Source organism: Talpa occidentalis, unplaced genomic scaffold, assembly GCF_014898055.3.
Source record: "Talpa occidentalis isolate TD23 unplaced genomic scaffold, MPIMG_talOcc4v2.1 talOcc4.15, whole genome shotgun sequence".
Lineage (NCBI taxonomy): Eukaryota > Metazoa > Chordata > Mammalia > Eulipotyphla > Talpidae > Talpa > Talpa occidentalis.
In genome coordinates, this window is record NW_023601543.1 from 79,193,050 (window position 1) to 79,214,698 (window position 21,649).

Consider the following 21,649-nt stretch of genomic DNA (forward strand, 5'->3'; position numbering starts at 1 on the left):
TTGCATTGTGCAAATACACCCCACCTTCTTAATCCGCACATATGTCCTTTGTGCACTGGGTTGTTTCCATCGCTTGGCTACTGTAAATAGCGCCACAGTGAGCAATGCAGGGATGCATGAGTGCGTTTGCGTTCTTTGCGTAGACTCCTAGGAGTAGAATGGTTTGATCATGTGCTAGATCTATTGTTAATATTTTGAGACAGCTCCATACTGTTTTCCACAGGGACTGGACTAATCCACCTTTTTTCTCTACATCCTGCCCAATACTTGTTGTTTTCGGTCTTTCTGCGATGGACTGTTCTCACAGGTGTGATGAGATGGTATCTCATTGTGGTTTTATTTGCATTTCCCTGTTAAGTGATAGTGAGCATTTTTTCACCTGCCTGTTTCACCTGCATGTCTTCTTTGGAGAAGTGTCTGTTTAGCTGCTCTTGTGCTCCTTTTTTGATTGTTGTTACAGGTTGTATGAGTTCTTTGTAAATCTTGGATGTCAGCCTCTTGTCACATGGTGTGCAAATATTTTCTCCCATTCTGTTGGGCGTCTGTTCATTTTAATGATAATTTCTTCCCCTGTGCAGAAGCTTTTTAGATGAGGTCAGGCACATATAGGGTGGTATGGCAAGGTAAAACTTGTATATTTTTGCTTTTGTTTCCCTTGTCGTTGGAGTTGTGTCCCCAAGGATAGCCCAGAAGCCAACGTGGTGACGTGTTTTACCTCTGTTATTGTCTATGTATTTTATGGTTCTAGGTTTTACATCTAAGTCTTTAATCCATTTTGAGTTGACTTTTGTGTATGGTGTGAGGCAGTGGTCTAGCTCCATTCTTACGTGTGTGGCTGTCCAGCTTTCCCAGTGCCATTTGTTGAAGAGTGTAGTCTCTTGATATTTACCAGACTCCCTCGTTCTTGGGTTCTTGGGAAGTTTGTGAGGAGGTCAGGCCTTGCACACCCTCTCATCTGCTCCACTGCCAGGTTCAAAGAACTGAGTGTGTCTAAGAGTGCGAGTCTGAATTTTTCCGTTCCCTCGTCTACACTGCCATGTTCTTTGAATTTTCTACTGGTGTATCTCAGAAAGAACCAGCTCTTCTTTGACTGGGGGTAGGGTAGAGTGGAGTAGGTGATGCAAGTGCCCATGCCTGCTGGTTCATGTGAGCTCTCTGCTGCAGAGGCTCTCAGACCTTTGTAACCACACTGTGCACGCCGGGCCTCCCTTTGTGTTCCTCCAGACAGTGCTTCTCATGCCAGAGTGTGCCTCCCTCCTCTGGAAGGGCTTGGGCAGGCCCCTGCGCCCCACCCTTGGGGGTTCTGCTTTAGGACGTCTGTGGATGAGGGTAGAGAACCTGCATTTCCAGCAGGTTTCTGGTGATGCTTCCAGTTTGGAACCCCATGTTCTGAGCAGCTGCTGTGGACCCTCCCTCTTACCCTGCAGTCACTTCTGAGGAGGGCATGCAGGCGCTGGAGGACTGGTGTGTTTGAGGCTCTTGCAGCCAGGTATCCTGTCCAGATCTCTAGATGTAGCACCTTGCTCTCTCAGTCAGTGCTTCTGGCTCAGTCAGTACTGCTTAGCTAATAACGAGGCTTTAGGTTGGCCCTTCGGAGTAGAAGGAACAGCAACTCATTCATGTTACTTTAAGCAGTGGGACTGGGATTAGTGAGCATGTAGGGATGTGGGGGAGCTCAGGAGATAAGGACTGGAGGTCCAGGTCCTTAGTGCGCCGTGGCAACTTGATCCAGAAAGCCCACAGGCGTGGGGCACTGAAGGGCCTTGCTGCTGAGTGCTCATATAGTTCTGTGGGCTCTTGCTGGGCCAAACGTCATAACCGTTCACCCCCAGCTCTTTCTGTTGACTTCCTCTCTTCCCCATAGGATTTCCCCTCCAGATAGGGCAGAGCAGCTTTTCCTGGAAGCGTCCAGACCATTGGTGGCAGAAGCTGCAGTCCTTAGTGAAATGGGGTGTGGTGTGTGGATCCTCAAATTGCTCTGTCATCTGGAGGCCTCGAGGTTGACCCTTTTCCTTTACCCTCAAAGTTTAAGGACAACTAATGGGAACTGAGAGGACTTGAGGAGATGGAGGGAATTGCTTTCACTTGATCTTGAGTGCCCAGTCATCTGTTAATGGGCCTTTCCAGTCCTGGCGCTGGCTGAATGCTGTTTCAGTAGATTCGCCTGGCAGGCGGCTGGCGATTTGGTATAAATCAGAAGTACCTTATCATATTCAATATGGAAGGGCTGCTGCGAAACCTAAGAGAGGAAGTAGCTTAACACAGCAGCCTGTCAAGCTAGTGCTGGGCATTTCTTTATCTGTCAGCCCAGGGACGTCCCTGCCGGGTGTGGGGGCGGGGGGCACACCTCGTTCCTCCTTCTCCTCCCTTTCTTGGGGGTTTGTACCAGTGAGCTGCATCTGTGAAGCAGTATTTTCCTCCTGCTTTCCTTCCTCCCCCAGCATCTTCCCTTAGGTTCTGCTAGGCCACCTGAGCAGCAACTTGAAGGCTCCCGGCGTAAAGCATTTCGGGATCGATGCCCTCCAGCAGCGCGGGGTGATTACAGCTCCCCGTGCCAGTGTGGATAGTTAGAAGTCTGCAGTGTTTCGAGAGTTCTGACTTTAGATCATTTTGAAGAAAGTGTCTTTTGGGGTCTTTATTTTCTGTAAATTGATGGAAATCAGGGGCTCCTCTAAATCTTTTGTGGGGGCCATGCTCTCTCAGCCTTTGGGGTAGTTACATTCCTGCTAAATAGCAGCCGAGCTGAGGATGTTATGGGACAAGGATACCATCTTATTCTTCCAGTGAGCAAGGGCTCAATTGTGCTGCAGTGCTTGAGAGTGAAATTATTTAATATCGATGGGGATAATAAATGTGAAGGAGCTTGCAAATCTTTCGATATTATAGCTGTTTCAGTGAAAACACAGCTGCTAAGATACTTTAGATACTTTTCTAGCTATAATTGAGAAGTAATTTTCTTTAAGACCATTTAAGCTAGATCTTTAGTGCCTTTGGGTCATTAACAAGCAAGAATAGGGGTGAGTCTCTGAAAAAGGATGAATAAACACAGAGTAGAGGTGTCTATAATGCCAAATGGTGACATCGAGGGCCCGGTATTCCCAGTGGACCTAGGACTCACGTATTGTTCGGTTTATTTTTTTTTAATTTATTTATTTATTTGTTTGTTTGTTTTGTTTATACATGCACTGGGTACAGTCAGAAGCGCAGGACGGTGAGAGAATTCACCAGAGCCAGAGCGGGGAGCAGAGCAGGCAGAGGGACCGAAGTACACTGCGAGGGGAGCAGCGGGCGGCAGGAGAGGTCTGCGCACCATGTGGGACCCTCCTCAGGTGGCCGGGGAGCAGCTGGGGATCGAACCGGCGCCGCAGAGGCCGCGGGCAGCCTCGCAACCCAGCGCTCAACCGCTGCGCCACCGGGGAGGCCCCGGTTCGGTTTATTAATAGACTGGAGTCAACTCTTGACTAATACAGCTTATTCTTCCATTTGGAGCGAATGTTACACTAAGTTTTCCCCAGTAATGAATGATTTGGAGTGAGCAGGCATGCTGGTTTAAGGCATGGTGCTAATATTTCATGAGATGAATTGAATGAGGCGTGAAGTTTGAGTCAGTACTTGAAAATGTGAGGCAAAACTTGCCTGAAAAGACCTACAGGCTAAATCAGAGCAGTTAATTGGAAAGAAATCAAGTCCACCCAATATTTACATTGTTTGGAAGCCAAGTGAGTATGAAAGAAAAGAAACCTTTCTCTAGTTCTGTGTTGGTAGTCAACGTCCCTGGAGTATTATGGAGCTGTTGACAGTGTTGTGTTATTTTTACCTCAGGTAGAGGCTGACAGAAATGGAGGGAGTGTTGATAGACCTTGATAGCTGTCTTTTGGTGGTGTGCTTGTGAAGCCCTGTAGAGATTAGCCTCCAGTCAGGGCAGGGTGGACCACTTCTGCCCTTCGGTCTGATAAAAATCCTTAATGTCAGGCCACAGATGGAATTTCCACAGACTGAGCTTTGGGAACTGGTGACAAATTTTTTGTGAAAATTCTGTGACACTACTAGACAGACTTCAGGGAGGAGAATGGGGGAAGTGCTATTCAGCTGTTATCTTTACTTATCACCCCGCCCTCAGAAGTCCAGATGGAGCCATGCTCACATGGCCTCTTGGCAGGTCTGGTGGTGGTTTGTATTTTGAGGCCTAGCTTTGTAAAGTAGGATGGCCCCTGTGATTATTACTTTTTTTCCTAGTTGAAACTTTTCTGAATTTCTCCATAATTAGAAAATACAGTTTTTGAAATATAAATGTGGATAATCACTTTTCTGGGTTTTAATAAGTTTAATAAATTCTCCAAATTTATTGGGAAAGACAGTATAAACTAGAATTTCCTCAGGTTTCTAAAATGCTAATCAAGTTAGCTTCTGTGAAGATTACCAAAAGGATATACACCAGGATTTAGTTTTCCTTTGCTCTAGCAGTTGTTTATAAAATTTAAGACGAAGAAACCAAAGCACACAGTAACATGTAAGAAATCAAGGTGTTTTTATTTATACTAGAAAACAGGAGGAAAAAGATACAATCAGGCTCAAACTCTCAAAAAAGTTCTTTCAACTAGGATGATGGGGAGATTTTTTTGAGGCATGAGGACCATTTGACATCGGTGACAGTGAAGTCACTGATTTCCCAGGATCCCGCCTTTTCAAGTCATGCAGCATTTGTGAATGCTGATGAACAGCTGGCAATTCCGTTTTCTACAGAAGGGTAGCTATGGGTGACAGGGTGTTCTCAGGACACGAGCCGCCCCCCAAAGCCACATGCCTTTCACATGGTGGCGCCGTCAGCTGGATTCTGGGGAGGAAATGCCGGTCCAGACCTTGGCTGTTCATTTGACTGTTCTGACACACACACACAGTGATTCTTATGGATGTGTGTGCAGGGCTGCTAATTGCTTAGTGAAATTTGCATTTGAGTTCAGCGATGGGAGCTGACATCTGTGAAAGCAGCAAGAAGACTGGTGAGTTTGGATGACTCATATGCACATGAACCTGTGGCTTTACAGTTAGAGAACATGAAAACACCTTTTTTTTTTTGCTTTAATTTAGATAATTTGAAATGAGGTAGAAGTCTGAAGAACAGGTTGTGATGTAGGACAAAGGAACCCTTGGATTGAGTGACTGGTGAGCTGGAGGTAGAGGGAGGAAGAAAAGATAGCTATTAAGCTACCTTCACACGGATGGCCTCTGGGCCCTGAGGCTCTCTTCTTGGCCCGTGTCTCTTCTCTTTGTGTTTGTGCCAGTGTCTGTGAGTTTGCCTCTGGGTCTCTCTCTGGTCTCTGTCTGTGTGGCTCTGTCTCTCATCCTGCTAGTGTAAACGGGCTGCTCTAGGAACTCTTGTCAGGCAAAGTGGCCAGGGTTGAGGTCACACCTGGTTTCTGGCCAATGTGAAAATGCCTTAAGTAGCAAAAGTAGGTATACCTTGAAGCCTCACACACCGAACAGGTCACGGTCATATGATACCTGTCACAAGGGTGCGGCAAGAGAAGAGGCGCAGAGAGGTGGGAGTTATGGAATTGTGTTTACTTTGGGGCTCACAGCCTTGGCCCCACCCTTTCCCTGACAAACTTCCCCCGCATTTCTCATTTTGCATTACTTTCATCCTTGCCCATCTCCAGGAGATATTCCCAGAATTCTGAATGCTTCTTTTGACTTTCTCTTGTGCAAAAACCATTCCTCCTGGGAGTCATTATTACAGCTCCCATTAATTTTCATGTTCAATGTTGCAAAGGAGAGGAAATGAGGGAGTGTGGGTGGTGACTCAGGAAGCTGGGGAAATATCTCTTATTATGTCTAGAATTTTCCCCTTGAATATTTAAAAACTTGCCCCAAGCTGTTCTGGCCTTAATTTTCTGATTGCTATCTTTCCTTTGACCTCTCTCCTCTTATTTCTTTCTTCCTTGCGTCTGCCTTGAGGGTTCCAGTGCCTCCGAAAGCTGGTAGCAGGGACAGGTAGTCACCTCTCTTTATTGAAAGATTGCCCCGCAGCTGTTTGAGCTCCCTGCTGGCAATGGACTTCAGGGACTCTTAGGTCAGTAATGACTTGAAGTTTTAAAAAAGGCCACTGTCATCCACAGTAATTTAAATCACTTTCCTAAGCTGTTTTCCTTGATTTCCCCCTTTTCCTCTTCAGCTTGAATCAATGTCTTAAAATCTCTTTCATTTTTTCATCACCAACACAGGTTATTTCCTTTTTAAAGTAATGTAAATTTTTTTGTGAAATGAAGAAAGTAACTTGAGATGAAAATAATCTTTCATCTCACCTTTTTGAGATGATCATGGTTGAGAATTCACTTTTTAGCTTTCTGGTCATTTGTCTTAAGCATGGATAGGTATTTTCTACAAAAAAAAAAAATCACATGGTAGGTGATGTTTTATAACCTTTTTTTTTTAGTTTTAATTGTGGTAAAATACACATAAAATTGTGAACCAGTTTTTCTAAATGTTCAATAACTTAAATTTTCACTTTTAGAATAAGTAAAACAATGAAAATAAAACAAATGCTCAGTCTAGGAGAAAAATTAAAAATAGTGTACTAAAAATGCACATTCTTTTTTAAAAATTTTATTTATTTATGCATACAAGAGCTGGGGTACAGGCCAGAGATGCGGGGGGGGGGTGGGTGTGAGAGGATTCACCAGAGACAGAGTGGGGAACAGAACAGGCAGACTGACTGAAGTATACACTGCTGAGGGGAGCAGCGGGCGAGACAGGAGAGGTCTGCCACACCATGTGGGTTGCTCCCTGGCTGGCCGGGGATCGAACTCGTGCTGTAGAGGCTGTGGTTTGCTTCATAGTGTGGTGCTTAGCCCCTTGTACCACCAAGGAGGCCCTAAAAATGCACATTCTTAAAATAAACAACCTCATTGGATACAAAGCCTTCACTGTAGCCATTATTTAAGCTTAAGTAAAGTCACTTCATTTTCTACTACATTGGTAACATTTTACAAGCTTTTTAAAGTTATAAAACCCTTTCCTCAAAAGGCGAAGCAGAGAAGCACCATTGAGGCGGAGGTGGGGAGCCCAGGCCCATGCTCTCAAGTCCACGGTCCAGGACTACCTTCCCCATGACTTTGAGGGCTCTCTAAGCATCCTGACTTTTCTCAGTAACAGACTTTAAAAATAAACAATCCTACCTCCTAGTGCCCCAACTATTAATATTGCAGATTATTCTAATTGTAACATAAAGAACAAATTGTGAACATCCTTTAAATCCACCTTCGCGGAGGCGGGAGCTTGGAACAGTGACCCAGGAGAGGCCAGTACAGAGTGAGGTCTGAGGGGGAGCAGGAGTCCACACCTCGCAAAGCCAGGGCCACTGTAAACAATTTGCTCTTTTGTTATTACCCTCAGGGGATAATTTTGAACATGTATTTGAAACTTGGAGAGGAAATGTGCAAAGTAGCTGTCTAGGATATAAGAAGGTGAATGAACTGAGGACAAGTAATGTGATTGCCTGGTAGCAGGAGAGGTCACTTATTTCAAAGCCATACTTTAAAGGCAAGACCAGTCAAGGTAGTTAAGGACTCTTTCCCAACACCTGCAGTTGTGTGGAAGGTGTCAGGTTAGGGAGCTGTTGGACTGAAACAAACCTGTGGTTTTCATTGAGTATGATGAGGTGAAAGCTGGGCAAATGAGAGAGAACATATGAAATGGAATAATTATAATTCCCTTTAGAATTCAAGCTATTTGACTTTTAATTATGTACATTTTCATAACATAGGTATAATCTTGTAATATGCACTTCATTGAGTCAGCTAGATCCCAAATGTGGTAAACATTTCATGACTCCCCGGTGGCGCAAGGGGTTAAGTCTCAGCACTATGAAGCTAACAGCAGCCACTGCAGCACAAGTTCCATCCCCAGCCAGGGAGGTGACCCACATGGCGCAGCAGACCTCTCCTGTCTCACCTGCTGCTCCCCTCAGCAGTGTGTTTCAGGGGATTTGCCTGTTCTTCTCCCCACTGTCTCTGATGAGACACACCCCTGTACCTCTGGCCTACACTCCAGCTCTTGTATGCATAAATAAATAAAATACATCTTTACCAAAAAATAAAATAAATCCACCTTTAAGCATATCGGCAATTACTTCCCTAGAATAAAATAAATACCTATAAGCAGAGTTACTCAGTTTATAGTGTGAATGTTGTTGTTGTTTTTTTTTTTTTTTGAAGACATGTGAACCATACTGCTAACTGGTCTTCTCCATAGTGTGCAGACCCCCTGCTGCAGTAGCATAGGAAGAAGGCTCCATTCCCTATTCCTTGGATGGAATCTACTTTAAAAATTTAAAGTGTCCTGCAGTGTATCTCTTTGTTTGATATTTGCATCTCTGGTTACTACTAATTTAAGTATATTTTATGTGTCTTTTGACCATATGTATTCTTCTTTGGTGAGCTATCTATTCATAACCTTTCTCCGGTTTTAAATTTGGATGTTTTTCCATGAATCCCAGAGTAAGAACCATTGGTCTATACTGAATGTACACATTTTAAGTAGGAGAAGAAGATTATGGGTTGAGATTTGCAGAGTCAGATTTCAACCTAAGAACTTCAAAACAACGCAATTCTGGATTTCGCTGTTTGATATGATATTGGATGTTTTATATGCCATTTGGAAATGCTCTAATATTTATTAGAGAGGAGGTTAAAGCCAATGGCTGCATTCAGGATGGAGGCATTTCAAGGGGTTTTACTTACCTTTTTTATTCCAGTAGTCAAATCGGAATGCAAGAGTTCCATCTTTTGGCTTATGGCAAACACACACTGTCTTAAATATTGAACATCATCTACTTGAGAAAAACATGAATGTTCCATGTGCGATTTGGTATTAGTAGCTTTGAGGGTCTATGTCTGGAAAGTATTTAAGATTTTCTTGCTTTCTTTTTGTTTGCCAAGTGATGCTAAATCAATAATAATATTGATTTGAAAAGGAGCAGATACACACAGTGACTATTTACAATAAAAATAAATTATAATGCAGCATTAAAGTCATATTGTTCAATATGATCTTATAAAGTATAGTTGAGAGCCTCTTGCTGCCTAACACGATTTCTCAATTTTAAAAGAGGAAACTATGTGGATCTTACTAATTACAAAATATTTGATGAATTTGGGCAGGCAGGAAAACAAAATAGAAGATGCCAAATTCTCTGTCTTTTCAACCTGAATGCTTCCAAAAGCCTCATCTAGGCTTTTGTAGATGTAGCAAATGTCTGAAATAATTAATGTTGTATTCAGATGTTGACTCATAAATCAGACTGTAGGATTACTCTTCAACAAATGCAGAATTGAGAATCAGTTTTGGAAATTTTGGACTTCATTTTAATCTTCCTATTGTGAACATCTATTTCATTTTGAAAACTCAGCGTATTCTGTTTCTTCCAAACATAGACATCACAAACCAGTGTTTAGTGTTCTTCAAGGAGAAGAGAGTTCTTTGCCCATATTATCTAAGCTCCAGACTGCTAGCTGCCAGCTGGTGTTATTTGGTGTCCAGGAATGCCCATGATGCACACCATTTGGCTGTGTGGCCAAGCCACTTACATTAGTTGAATTTTAGCCTTATCCTGAATGGTTGTTGGAGTGGTGGACAACAAGTATTGAATTCAAATCTCTCACAATGTGGGGTGTGAATTAGAAATTGAGGTTACTCATTTTCTTAACCCCCAGATAGTACTGCATACTTCCCTCCAGCATATCATAGAGCCTTAAAACAGAGTCACCACCATGGCCTTTCCTTTTGGAGGTGCCTTTTATTGTTGAGCTGGGATGATTGCAGCCGACTGGCCAAAATGGATATAGAGCAACAGCATAGTTCAGGAGGGTAATAAATCTTGAGCTTCTCTTCATCTGTGTTTGTGGCTGGGTAAAAATCTCAATTGCAGCCAGCATGTGCGTTTTCTGTGTGGTATGGTGTGTGCTTGACTGCAGTGGATTGGAAAATTGATACCAGTGCAATGCATTGTTATCAACACATCTCCTATATGTGACCTAAAACCACAGCGCCCGTTTGTCAGGCTCCCCAGTGTGCTCTGGGTTCAGAGCAAATTAACCTCCAAGTCACAAATGCTGAAGCGCTGCGGGAACTGAGGCTAAGCCACTCTTGGTGTGGGGGCAGGGAGAAGGGTTAGCTTGAGCTGACAAGGGCAAGTTGAGAAATTGTTCTCCATCTCAGTCAATTATTGCAGCTTCCCAGCGTGTGTGGAAGGAGAAATGAGAACAATATCAGTAGTGATTATTCTCCTTTATTATGTGTTCACCTGCTATTCACTGTGAACCTTGCAGGGAGAAAAGGTAAGCAGAGGCTGGCTAACTTTTGAAAATTCAGAGTCTCAGAGCTTGCTGTGTGTACCTTTGTAGTGCTGAGGGGTGAGGGTGGGGCAGGGCTGACACCAAATTTTAGATCTATTTTTAAGCATTGAGGGCAAATTTTATAAATATGAACTGCTGCTGCTCCTTTTTAAAAAATTCCCTTTTGTATTCTAAAAATAGTTTTTTGGGAATAAGTTTGTGAATTGTTTATTAAAGACTCAGAAATTCAGCTGGGAATGTTTCTTTATAAATAAAGAAAAAAATCACCTTGCAGCTACTGTCTGAAAGCAGATGTGACTTCCTGGGGGGAAAATAAGACTTCTGAGTTATTAATATCAATGTCAGAATGTGGAAGAAAGTTCAGAATTTTCTGTTCTGGACTGTTATTTTCAGACCTTCCAAATCCTACTCATTTCTTTAAAAAAAAATACTTTAGTTAACTTTTAAAAAATTATATTTTAAACTTTTCTTTTTTTGAGGGGGCACAGAAGAACTAGGGTGTAGGCCAGAGGTGGGGGGTGGGAGAGGATTCACCAGAGACAGAGTGGGGAGCAGAGCAGGCAGATTTACTGAAATACACTGCTGAGGGGAGCAGCGGGTGAGACAGGAGAGGTCTGCTGCGCCATGTGGGTAGCTCCCTAGCTGGGCATGGAACTCAGGCTCTTGTGGTGATAGCTCTGAGACTTAACCCCTAGGCCACCAAAGAGACCCAAAACCTACTCATTTCCTATGGCCAAACTGGTATGTTATCCCTCTGGGGGTAGGCATTTCTTTCCATCAGGTAGAATCATTGGCCTTACTTCTGTTCTTACCAGTAGTGCCCTCAGTCACACTCGCCCCTCTCCTGTAGCACTTTGTGTTGTGGTATCATAATCACTGTTATTTGCTGCAGGCCAGGCACTGTTCCAAGCTCAGTTTGTATTAATTTATTTAGTTGTCATAACAACCCTTGGACTAGAAGCTGCTGTTAATTGTCATTTTGAGGATGAGTTAGGCTAAATAATGGCCCCCTAAGGATGGCCGTATCCTAATTCCCAGAACCTTTGAATGTGATGCCTTATGTGTCAAAAGGGACTTTGAAACTGTGATTAAGTTAAAGCTCTTAAAGATCTGACCAATTATAATCACCAGGGTTCTTATAAAAGGGAGGCATATGGGCAACAAAATCAAAAAGGTAAATTGGACTACATCAAAATTAAGAATTCTGGTACATTAAAGGACACAATCAACAGAGTGAAGAGACCAGAGAATGGGAGAAAATATTTGCAAATCACATGTCCAGAAATGGGTCAGCATCCAAAATAATAAGGAACTATAATGCAACAAAGCAAATAACCTGATTCAAAATGGGCAAAGGATCAGAGCAGACTTCTCTCCAAAGAAGATTGACAGTTGGCCAATAGCATATGAAAAAAATGCTTAACATCACTAATCACTAGGGGAATGAAAATCCAAGTCACAATTAGATACCACCTCACACCATTAGAACGGCTACTATTTAAAAATAACAAACCAGGGCCTCCCGGGTGGTGTAGTGGTTGAGCGCTGGGTTGCGAAGCTGCCTCTGCAGCGCCGGTTCGATCCCCGGCTGCCGGGTGAGGGTCCCACATGGCGCGCAGACCTCTCCTGCCTCCCGCTGCTCCCCTCAGCAGTGTACTTCGGTCCTTCTGCCTGCTCTGCTCCCTGCTCTGGCTCTGGTCAATTCTCTCACCCTCCCGCGCTTCTGACTGTACCCAGTGCTTGTATAAATAAATAAATCTTTTAAAAAAAATAACCAGTGTTGGCAAGGCTGTGGAGAGATTGGAACTCTTGTGTACTCTTGGTAGGAATGTAAAATGGTGCAGCTGCTTTGAAAAACAGTATGGTGGTTCCTCAAAAATGAAAAATAGAATTTCTGTAGGATACAGCAGTTCTGTTTCTGGGTATATACATCATAAGGAATTGAAAGCATAGTCTCAAAGAGATATTTGTATACCCATGTTCATAGCCGCATTATTCACAATAGCTGACAGGTAGAAGCAACCTAAATGTCAATCAGTGGATGAATGAATAAACGAAATATGGTCTATACGTGTAATAGGTTGTTGTTCAGCTTTAAAAAATAAAAAAAAATTCTGACACATGCTACAACATGAATGAACTTTGAGGACATTATGCTGAGTGAAGTAAGCCAGCACAAAAACACTATAATTTTGTTTATATGTGATATCTAGAGAAGTCAAACTAGAGACAAAGTGGAATGGTGTCTGCCCTGAGCTGGAGAGCGGGCAGAGTGGGGTGTTGTTTCATGGGTACAAGAGTTTCAGTTTTGTGAGGTGAAAAAGTTGTGGAGATTGGTTACACACAACATGAATGTACTTAATATGACCGAATTGTACTCTTAAAATGATTACCTTGGTAAATTTTATGTTGTGTATTTTACCACAATTAAATTTTTTTTGAATAAAGAAGCAAGAAGATCAGAGTCAGTGACTGTGGAAGCCAAGGAGAGAGAGAGCGTGAAAGTCTGTGAGAGTGCGTTGATGATACTAAGTTGCTGGTCTTGAAGATGGAGGAAGGAGCCACAAGTCAAGAAATGCAGGTGACGTCTAGATGCTAGAAAAGGCAGGGAGACCTCTCCTACAGCATCTGGAGGAAACTCAGCCTGCCAACACCATGTTAGCCTAGTCAGCTTCTGAACTCCTGGCTCTCAGAACTGTAAGAGAATAAATGTGTGTTGTTTATAATCACCAAGTTGTTAACTTGTTCAAGTAACGATAAGAAACTAGTACAGGATTATTCAGCTCAGGGGGCTTGAGACCTTGTGTGAGGTCACCCAGTGACTGGTAGTCTGATGAAGAGCTAGTATGTGTGCCTACTTCACCAGGATTCCAGCCTTCCTAGGTGGTGAGGTCCTGGAGAACGGGGGCCATCTGGAACCCTACCCCATGACATAATTAATGCCAGGCACATAATAGGCACATAGTAGCTTCAGTGGAAGGATAAAAGGGTGATGTGCTATTGACTTTTCTTCTGTTTCCCTGCTGTTCTGTCCTGGAAGCCATAGGGTTAAATCTAGGAAACAGTTTTTTAGAAAATATTTCCTTCCCTGCCATTGTACCATGGATGAGGAGTCATGTCCTTGAGGTTTCAGTGTCACTTGTGGAGGCCTCTGGGTCTTTGTTGTCTGGGTCCTGTGACAGGGTGGGCCAGGCGTGCTCACAGTATGCCAGCCAGGGGTCAGTCAGGAGGAAGTTGGATCTTGTTCTTGGTGGAGGAACAGGCTGTTTTGAGAAGAACCCGCCAATTTTATAGTTCAGCCTGTCCGGTAATCTGTTTATTAATACTATTTATCTTTAATCACTCAGTGTCAAATAAAAGCAGACACTTCTAAGCATAGAAGTGATCCCTGCCTTAGCTGCTATCAGCGTCAGTTTCCTACTGCAGAGTACTTCCTCCCCCTCCGACATGAGCCTTGGAAACCTATAATTCACAGAATGAGTTACTAAATTGGGCTTCTGGATGTTTGTTCTGGGGGAGAGAGGGAGCAGTAGTGTGAGGCCTTCCGATAATATGTATTAACCTTTGCCATACATTTATTGGGGAAAAAATGAGTGTTTTTTCCTTTTAAGTTGTCTTTGAGTGGAGGAGGCCTTTGCAATCATGTCACAAATCTAAGGAGACTTTGTGGAAAAGATGGATGGATTTTACTAAATACAAATGAGAAACTTCTGTACAGAAATAGAATTGAGAACAAATAGGCAAATGATGAACAGGAGAAAAAATCTGCAACACACACGAAAGACCAAGGGATAACTCTTCAGTGTTCAGAGAGCTCTTAGAAACGGAAGGGGGAAAGCCAAAGTGCTTATAGGGGAACTGACAAAGGACGCGAGCAAGCAGATCACAGAGAAAGAAAGGAAGTGGATGGTAAGCAAATGAAAATCTGATCAGCCTGGCTTTTACTAACTAAAGAAATGGAAGTTGAATAACATTTTCTGTTACAGATTGGCAAAAATTAAAAATTTAAAGATAGTCAATATGAGGAAACCAGCCTCTTTTCATGCCTTTTATGGGAGTGTAATTGAGGCAAAGCGTTTGGAGGTCAATGTTCACTCTGTTCAAAGTCAGGATGCACCAAGCGTTGCATTCAGAAAGTTCACTTTGGGGATTTGTCCCTTGGTTACACTTGTGTCTATGTGCAAAGTCATAAAGTGATGCTCCGTGTAGTTTTGCTTGTCATTGCGGAAGACTGGATCGTTTCATGTGGACTGTAGTCTGGAGGGAAGAGGACACTGTTCACCCCCAGCCCCAGTTTAAAATAAGTTCCCCATTTAGCCAGCAAAGTATATGGAAACTTAGAAGGGAGATGGCCTCAGACAGGCGCAGAGGAGGTGTGTGTCAGGCACCAGTCTCCACCCCCTGGATCCCATTGGTCTCCAAGCGGTCGAGACTCCAGGATCTCAGAAACGGTTTGCTGTGCCTCGAGCCCTCTCCCCATCAGCCTTCCAGAAGAGCCAGCGATGCCAGCTCATGGCGTCCCTGCTTTTTGAATCAAATTCTACCCCAGCAGGCCACCTTTTCACCGGGGCAGTGAAGACAGACAATGAGCACATGTCCCCGAAGGAGGTCTCTCCGCTTGATGCTGCCCTCTCGCTCCTCCCCAGCTACCCCGCCCCCAGCTCTCAGGTCTCACCCTTCCGTCTGCGTGATTCTGATTGGCTAGACCTGCACGTTCTGACTCTCCTTTCCCGCGCAGTTAGTGCGGCCGTTCTGGCACCGCATCGCCTGCCCTTGGGTTCGGCACAGCTCCGATAGATGTCCGGGATGCATAGTTAAGTGGAAGGAAGCAGGATGCAAAATACTGCATATTGCGTGAGTCCATTTATGTTAAACACAAGCACACAAGCACACACACACACACACACACACACACACACCCCTCATTAATGGCTCCTAGGGAAGGAGGAATTTCACTGGGGCGAGGGTGCACCTTTGCCTTTTGCTTGATATTCTTTTACTGGTTTTTTTTTTTTTTTAAGAACGAATATGTATCCTTTCAAATTTAATTTTTTAGCAAAATGATAAATGTTTTATAACTTCTGTAGTGCTAAAAGGCATATGGATATCCAGCAGCTCCTTGTCCTTTCTCGTGTATTTGTGTTACTTTCAGGAAATAATCACTTTTCAATTCAAACTTGCTTTTAATATTAGCTGCTGTGCTGCTGACTACTGTGTTGCTTAGTTTGTCTAGTCTAGCCACTATCTGCTGCCTATTATAGTAGTTGAAGATTTTAGTTCACTTACCCCACCCCCCTGCACCCCCCCCCATATGCTCCTACCTCAGGCTTTGGTTCAATCTATGTTGTCATTACTGTAGCAGTGTTGATCTTGAATATCGGAGCAAGAATCTGCTGTACTTAATTTCCTTATATAACCGAAAGTGATCGGGTTTTACTGTGGGTTCTCACCCGTGTACTCACAATTGCAGGACACGGCTCAATTTTAGGGTGCAGAGGTTTATTTACAAAAGGCGACTGGGATAAGGAACAAGTTGGTAAGGCCACACGTGGCCAGCTGCCCTTCCCCAGATAGTGCCCACAGTGTCCAGTCGTCCGAACCAGCAGCTGCGCGTGCAGGATGGCGTCCCCGGAAGGGTGGCCGGAGCTGGCAGCACCCTGGGAAGCGGGGAGCAGCCACAGGTGGCACTGCCGAGGCCGCGCCACAGCTTCTTCCAAGCTGAGCCAGACGTTCTCGAATCCAGCCATCCTCCCAGGGCGCCTGACCCCTTCTCAAACCGAGTCAAGCCTCTTCCCCTCAAGCGGCCTCCCAGCCTCCCCTGGGGCTCTGCGTCTGCTCCGCCCTTCCGATCTGATTGGTCCGTTTTCCAAACCAGCTGTTTCCGAGGCTTAATTGGCGCTGGCGCCGGCTTGAGCTTGTTTGGTTCCAGCGGGTGCCGGGGCCTGGTCCGGTGTCAAAACCAGCTCCGGGTTCGGAACCCAAACTCGGATAATGTGTCCAGCCTGGCCCGCACCGCGCCCTGCCGGAGCTGGACAGGTGAGCTCTGCGCTCTCCGAGTGCCTCTGGCCAGGGCCCAACCTGACCGCGAATCTGGAAACCTGCGGGGGGTTTTCTCTTTTTCCCCTAAACCCCAGACATGGCTGCGCTGGGTTGGCCATGAGAGCCGGGCGTCGAGCTGAGGGCCCGGCTCCTTCAGAGAACCAGGAGCCATGAGGGCCGCTGTTATGTAACATTGTTTCCCCTCGAGAGGGTCATTTTTGTTAGTTGCTTATCCTGAGACACCCACACGTGCTCCTACTGTGAACTACAAGGCTCTATAAAATGCCTCTTCATCTTTCTGCCCCAATCTCCCTCTCCCTCCTCCCCGTCTTCTTTTCTCTCCCTTCTGGAAAAATACGGGTGCCTTCCGGCCTGAACGGGGTGCTCTTGAAGCTGTGACCCCGAAGCCCACCAGGAAGTTCCCGTTTCCTGCTCTCGTCACTGACTGTCGGGGTCCCGGGGCCTTCTCTCTCCGGCGTTACTTGCTTGACTTGTTGGAACAGCCACTTTCTGAGAGAGAACACGTGGAAATACATTTTCGAGACTTCTGCCAGACCCCCTGCTAAGAGCCCCCCTTGCTCCTCGCTGCCCTTTTGCTCCTGGCCCGTGTTGGCCGGGGCCTCGCGCCTGCTGCTAGAGCCCCAGGACTCCGGGATCCAGGGGCTCTGTCTTCATCACAAGATCTTACTGATCTTCCAAATCACTTAAATCCCCCCATTTTACAATGACCAAAAGCGAGGCGCCGAGGTTCCCCCCTCAGCTGTGTCCGAGCCACGAGGACTCCTTGCTGGAGAGAGAAGTGACAGCAGCGACCCGGATGCTCAGTGGCCAGTGCATGGTCATGACTCTAGGGTGCGTCTTGTTAGGAGTGCGCACTTATGTCTGGCGCCTGACAACTTGCGCTCTAGTTAGCCACCCTTTGCTACAAGTATCACCTGGCCTTCTTGACGTGCATGGACGTGTTTGAGGTGAGAGCTGATTTACAGCTGTGCTCCTGGCGCCTGGTGATGATTAAAATGCTCTGCCTCTCAGTCCTATATGCTCAGTATGATTATTTTTATTGCTACAGTATCTGATCTGAAGCAATGCAAGAATTCCACCCCCCTCCCTCCTCCTCTTGTGATATGAAATGCCTCATTACTTAGCAGTTTTCTGCTGATGGTACAGTTTAGCATTTGATCTTTTTGTTAACCACAGTCAGGTGACCACACATAGGGTAATTAGATTAACCTACCCCTCCTCTTCTTTGCTGAAACAATAAAAATCTGGTATTCTGTTGGCACATGCTTTCCTTAGATTAATGATCTTGGAGTTGCTGCATGGAAATTTGCATAGCGCCCTACAGCTCTGAGAAATGAAAATGCCCAGCTGTCTAAAAGCTTTAATCAGGAAATGAGCATGAAATGGCATTGTTTTGTCACGGGCTTGGGATAATTTATTCCTGACAATCGAGTTATCCTGGATGGAAATGTACATAAACATTCTTTCAACAACCAGAAAACAGGTGCTTTTTAGTTGGTAGGAATTCAAGAATGTCTTTACTTGGGAGCGACTTTCAAATCATCAGCCCTTACACTGGTCACTTCTCAAAGTTTATTCTGTGCTCATTTTTCTTGTCTCTCCTCTTAGTGGCAGTTTATGGAAGTGGGCCTTTCAGAGCAAGAGAAGGTCACCGTTAGCAGTGTAGACGTTGTGTGAGGTGAGTGTGGTGTGACTGCCAGGACCAGGGCTTGGCCGCGGGACTGCCTGGGCTTCAGGCCTCACCCGGCCCTTGATGGCCTGTGTGCTTGCCCCCTCTGGGGCTCACTTCCTCCATCTGTCAAAGAGAGATAAATAGTGCTCCCTACCTTTTCATGTGGCTGTGAGCATCAAACCCCAGGTAAACCCTTCGAACAAAGGGTAAACCCTTTGTCCATGGTATACTCTTCATAATTGCAAGTGAATTCCATATATTTCAGAAGACCCAGGAAAATGAGGAATATATTTGGTTTCTCTTTATATTTAAAATATTGAGTGCATTTACATTCTCCCATTAGATTATTAGTCTTTGATACAGTTGTGACTAAAATTTAACATAAGTTAGATGCATGTACTGCTTTCATTTGTGTCTGGCATACAGTAGGTATGCAAATGCCTGCTCAGAGAATGATAGAGCTAATGATAATGGCAATGGCTAATTGAGTGTCTGCTGGCCAACATTTGTTGAGTGTCTGGGGAGTGAAACATGAGTGAGCCTCTTCCTTACCCTTGAGGTACGCACAGAGTAGCTGAGAGACTTAATGGACTCAGTACAAGGGTTAGTGCAGGGACAGGGATTCCAACAGAGCCACAGGAGCCATCCTCAAAGCTGTTGAGAAGATGGCAGAAGTAGCTATTGGACCGTGGGTGTCCCTTCTTTTTTCCTCTAAGAGCAAGCTGTTTACTTAGCACATGATCCAGCAACTCCTGTGTTTGAAGTACTCCGTGGCATGGTGTAGGTATGATGGTCTAACAGATACTTTTAAGTTTTCCAGAAGAGATTTTGATGGAGAAAGTGCCTATCCCCTGGGGAGCTCAACTTGTGCTGGTGTGATTAACCTTTTTGCATATAGTTAACTAATCCCAAACTGTTTAACTCTTGTTACTTGTGTTCCGGACACCAAAGTAAACTGTATTCTACCTACACGAAATCACAAATAGGATTAATGTTGCCTCTATTTAATACAGTTTTTGGGTTTGTTGTCCTGCTATTAATTATACTTGTATTTCCATAATTTTGAATTTTGGGTCATACAATTAGAAAAAAAAAATTGCTTATTGGGTGTGGCACGATTTTCCCCACAGCTTAACTTCCTACCTCCGCTTCTTGATGAAATGTATGGGCTGAGAGCTTGTGTTAAGCTTTGTATACGATCATAAATACTGCCGTTATTGTGACTGGTAGTGGGATCTTCAAAGCTAGCAGTGGAAATAAAACCAAACTATATTAGGGCACAGTGTCAACTCTGGTGTTTGCAGAATAAGTAACAGTCAATAGTCTAATGATTGGGAAGTCATAAGCACATTTCAATTATTAATTTTTAAGTTACATAAAATTTTGTGTAGCTAACACAGGCATATGGTACCAGTGAAAAGGAACAAAATATGTGCTTCCTCTGTCTCTTGCTTACCTTGTTCCCCTCCTTGGCAGCCTGAGCTATCAGTTTGTCTATATTACATACACACATATTCACACAAATGCTGGTATATATCACTAGACTGTTTTTTTTCTTAAACCCAGCAACATGTCTTGGTGATTATCCTTACTGGTACTTACAGGCCAGGTTCATTCTTGGAACGGATTGCACAGTATGGATTTACTGTTATTCATGTAACCAAATTGATCCATGTTTATATTCTTTCGGTCTCTTGCTAATCTAAGGAGTGCCATAACGATTAATCTTGTTCATACGCTGTTTTGCACGTGTGCAAGTATATTGTTTAAATGCTTAGAAGTAGAAATACTGAGTCAAACGGTAGAGACATATAAACTTTTGGAAAGTTGCTTTCCTGAGAGGTTGTGCTGATTTACATAACAATTTATACCGTGACTTGAAAATATGGAAGGTATATTTCTCCACACCACTGCCAAAATTATCAATTTTTTGATTGTTGCCAATCTGATAGATAAAAAAATATATCAGTAGAACTAGTAAATTCCCTAGGTATCAGAGAAGTCCATTGAGAATTTTTTTTAAAGATTTATTTATTTTATGCAAGAAGCGGGGTACAGGCCAGAGTTGCAGGAGGGTGAAAGGATTCACCAGAGACAGAGCAGGGAACAGAACAGGCAGACTGACAAAATATGCTGCTGAGGGGACCAGCGGGTGAGACAGGAGAGGTCTGCTGGTTCATGTGGGACCCTCACCAGTGCCCGGGGATTGAACTGGCGCTGCAGAGGCTGCGGGCAGCTTCGCAGCCTAGCGCTCAACCGCTGCGCCACCAGGGGAGGCCCTCATTGAGAAATTTTATGGTACTTCGTGTCAAGAAATAATGAATTCTCATTGTAATTTTAAAATTATGTACATTCCTCTTTATCTAGACTGTCAAATTCTGGAAAGTTTTGTGGTTTACCCAGCTCTGCACTACATAATGTGAAAACAGACTAGAGAGAGACTTATGTAAACATTATAGTACAGTAGCTGTAAATACTACAATTTTAGATGTAAGAAAATAACCAAAAAGATTCAGGATTGTTTTGTGTAGTGACGTAGTGAGCACTACCTGGGGATTATTGAATTAACCCCTGTGTAATTTGCATTTCTCTCATGAATGTGGTTAAACATCTTTTCATATGCTTCCTTTTTTTTGTGCATTGCATATGAACAACTATATATGATATATACATGTCATATATTTAACAGGCAATACTCCCCTAATTTACCGTTTGTCTTTGTTGATGGATTCATCCATCCTTCCTTCCTTTTCCTTCTTCCCCTTCTCCTCTATTATTCCTCCTCTTCCTCCACCCCCCTCCTCCTCCTCCACCTCCTCCTCCTCCTCTTCCTCTTCTTTCTCTTCCTCTTCTCTGTCATGTTTATAGTTTTCTGTAATTCATCAGCCCTTTCTTTTGTGGCTTCTAGATTATGTATCAGAGTTTCATATTGTCTCTCCCATTCTGAGACTGTAAAATCATTCTCTCATGTTTTCTTCTAGTGCTTTTAGGGTTTAATTTTTAAATGAATGAATTGATTTTCAATGTCTAATATTCTCAATCTAATAATTAATCATTCCTTTTTTTTTAACTGAGGCACTACATATATTTTCTTACTGTATCTTCTTCCTGCCCCTCTAAGCCAGATGTGCATGCTGTGATGTGAGAAGTTGCTCGTGCTCTAGTGAACACCAGTTGTATCATTGTGGAATTGATATGGAGCTTCACATTGTCATAATTTGGGACTGCATTGAAGACATTTTCCCTCCCCTGTATAACCCATAGAACTGCTAAATCGACCATTCATTAAACAAATATTTGTTAAGTGCCCACTAAAGCATGTCCTAATAGCTGGTTGGTATCGATACCAACCATGGTAAAATCTAGGACATGGTAAAATCTAGATGTTTAGCAGGGCGTGGGCAGACATAAAGGCACCAGCTGTCACTCAGGTAATTGTGTTTTATGTTAGGAAGCTACGTTATCTCTTCAGGGCACGGAGGTGATTATTCTCATCTTTGTCTAGTATCCAGCACTTGCCGAGCTCTTTGTGCCATTCATCCCTGTCCTATAGGTCAAGAGCTGC

The 21,649-nt window shown here is 43.9% G+C and overlaps 1 protein-coding gene across 5 annotated transcripts in view; it reads left to right on the forward strand.

The window, feature by feature from the left end:
* SH3KBP1 (SH3 domain containing kinase binding protein 1) overlaps positions 1-21,649 on the forward strand; it is a 316,536-nt gene that overhangs the window by 103,414 nt on the left and 191,473 nt on the right. The window contains exon 1 of one of the 5 annotated variants that reach the window (XM_037512634.2): positions 16,282-16,388. The exons of the other annotated variants lie outside the window; for them this stretch is intronic. Coding sequence (XP_037368531.1) covers positions 16,344-16,388 — 45 coding nt within the window. The 5' untranslated portion in view covers positions 16,282-16,343. Of the gene's footprint in view, positions 1-16,281; positions 16,389-21,649 lie in introns of those variants that run through there. 5 annotated transcript variants of the gene reach the window in all.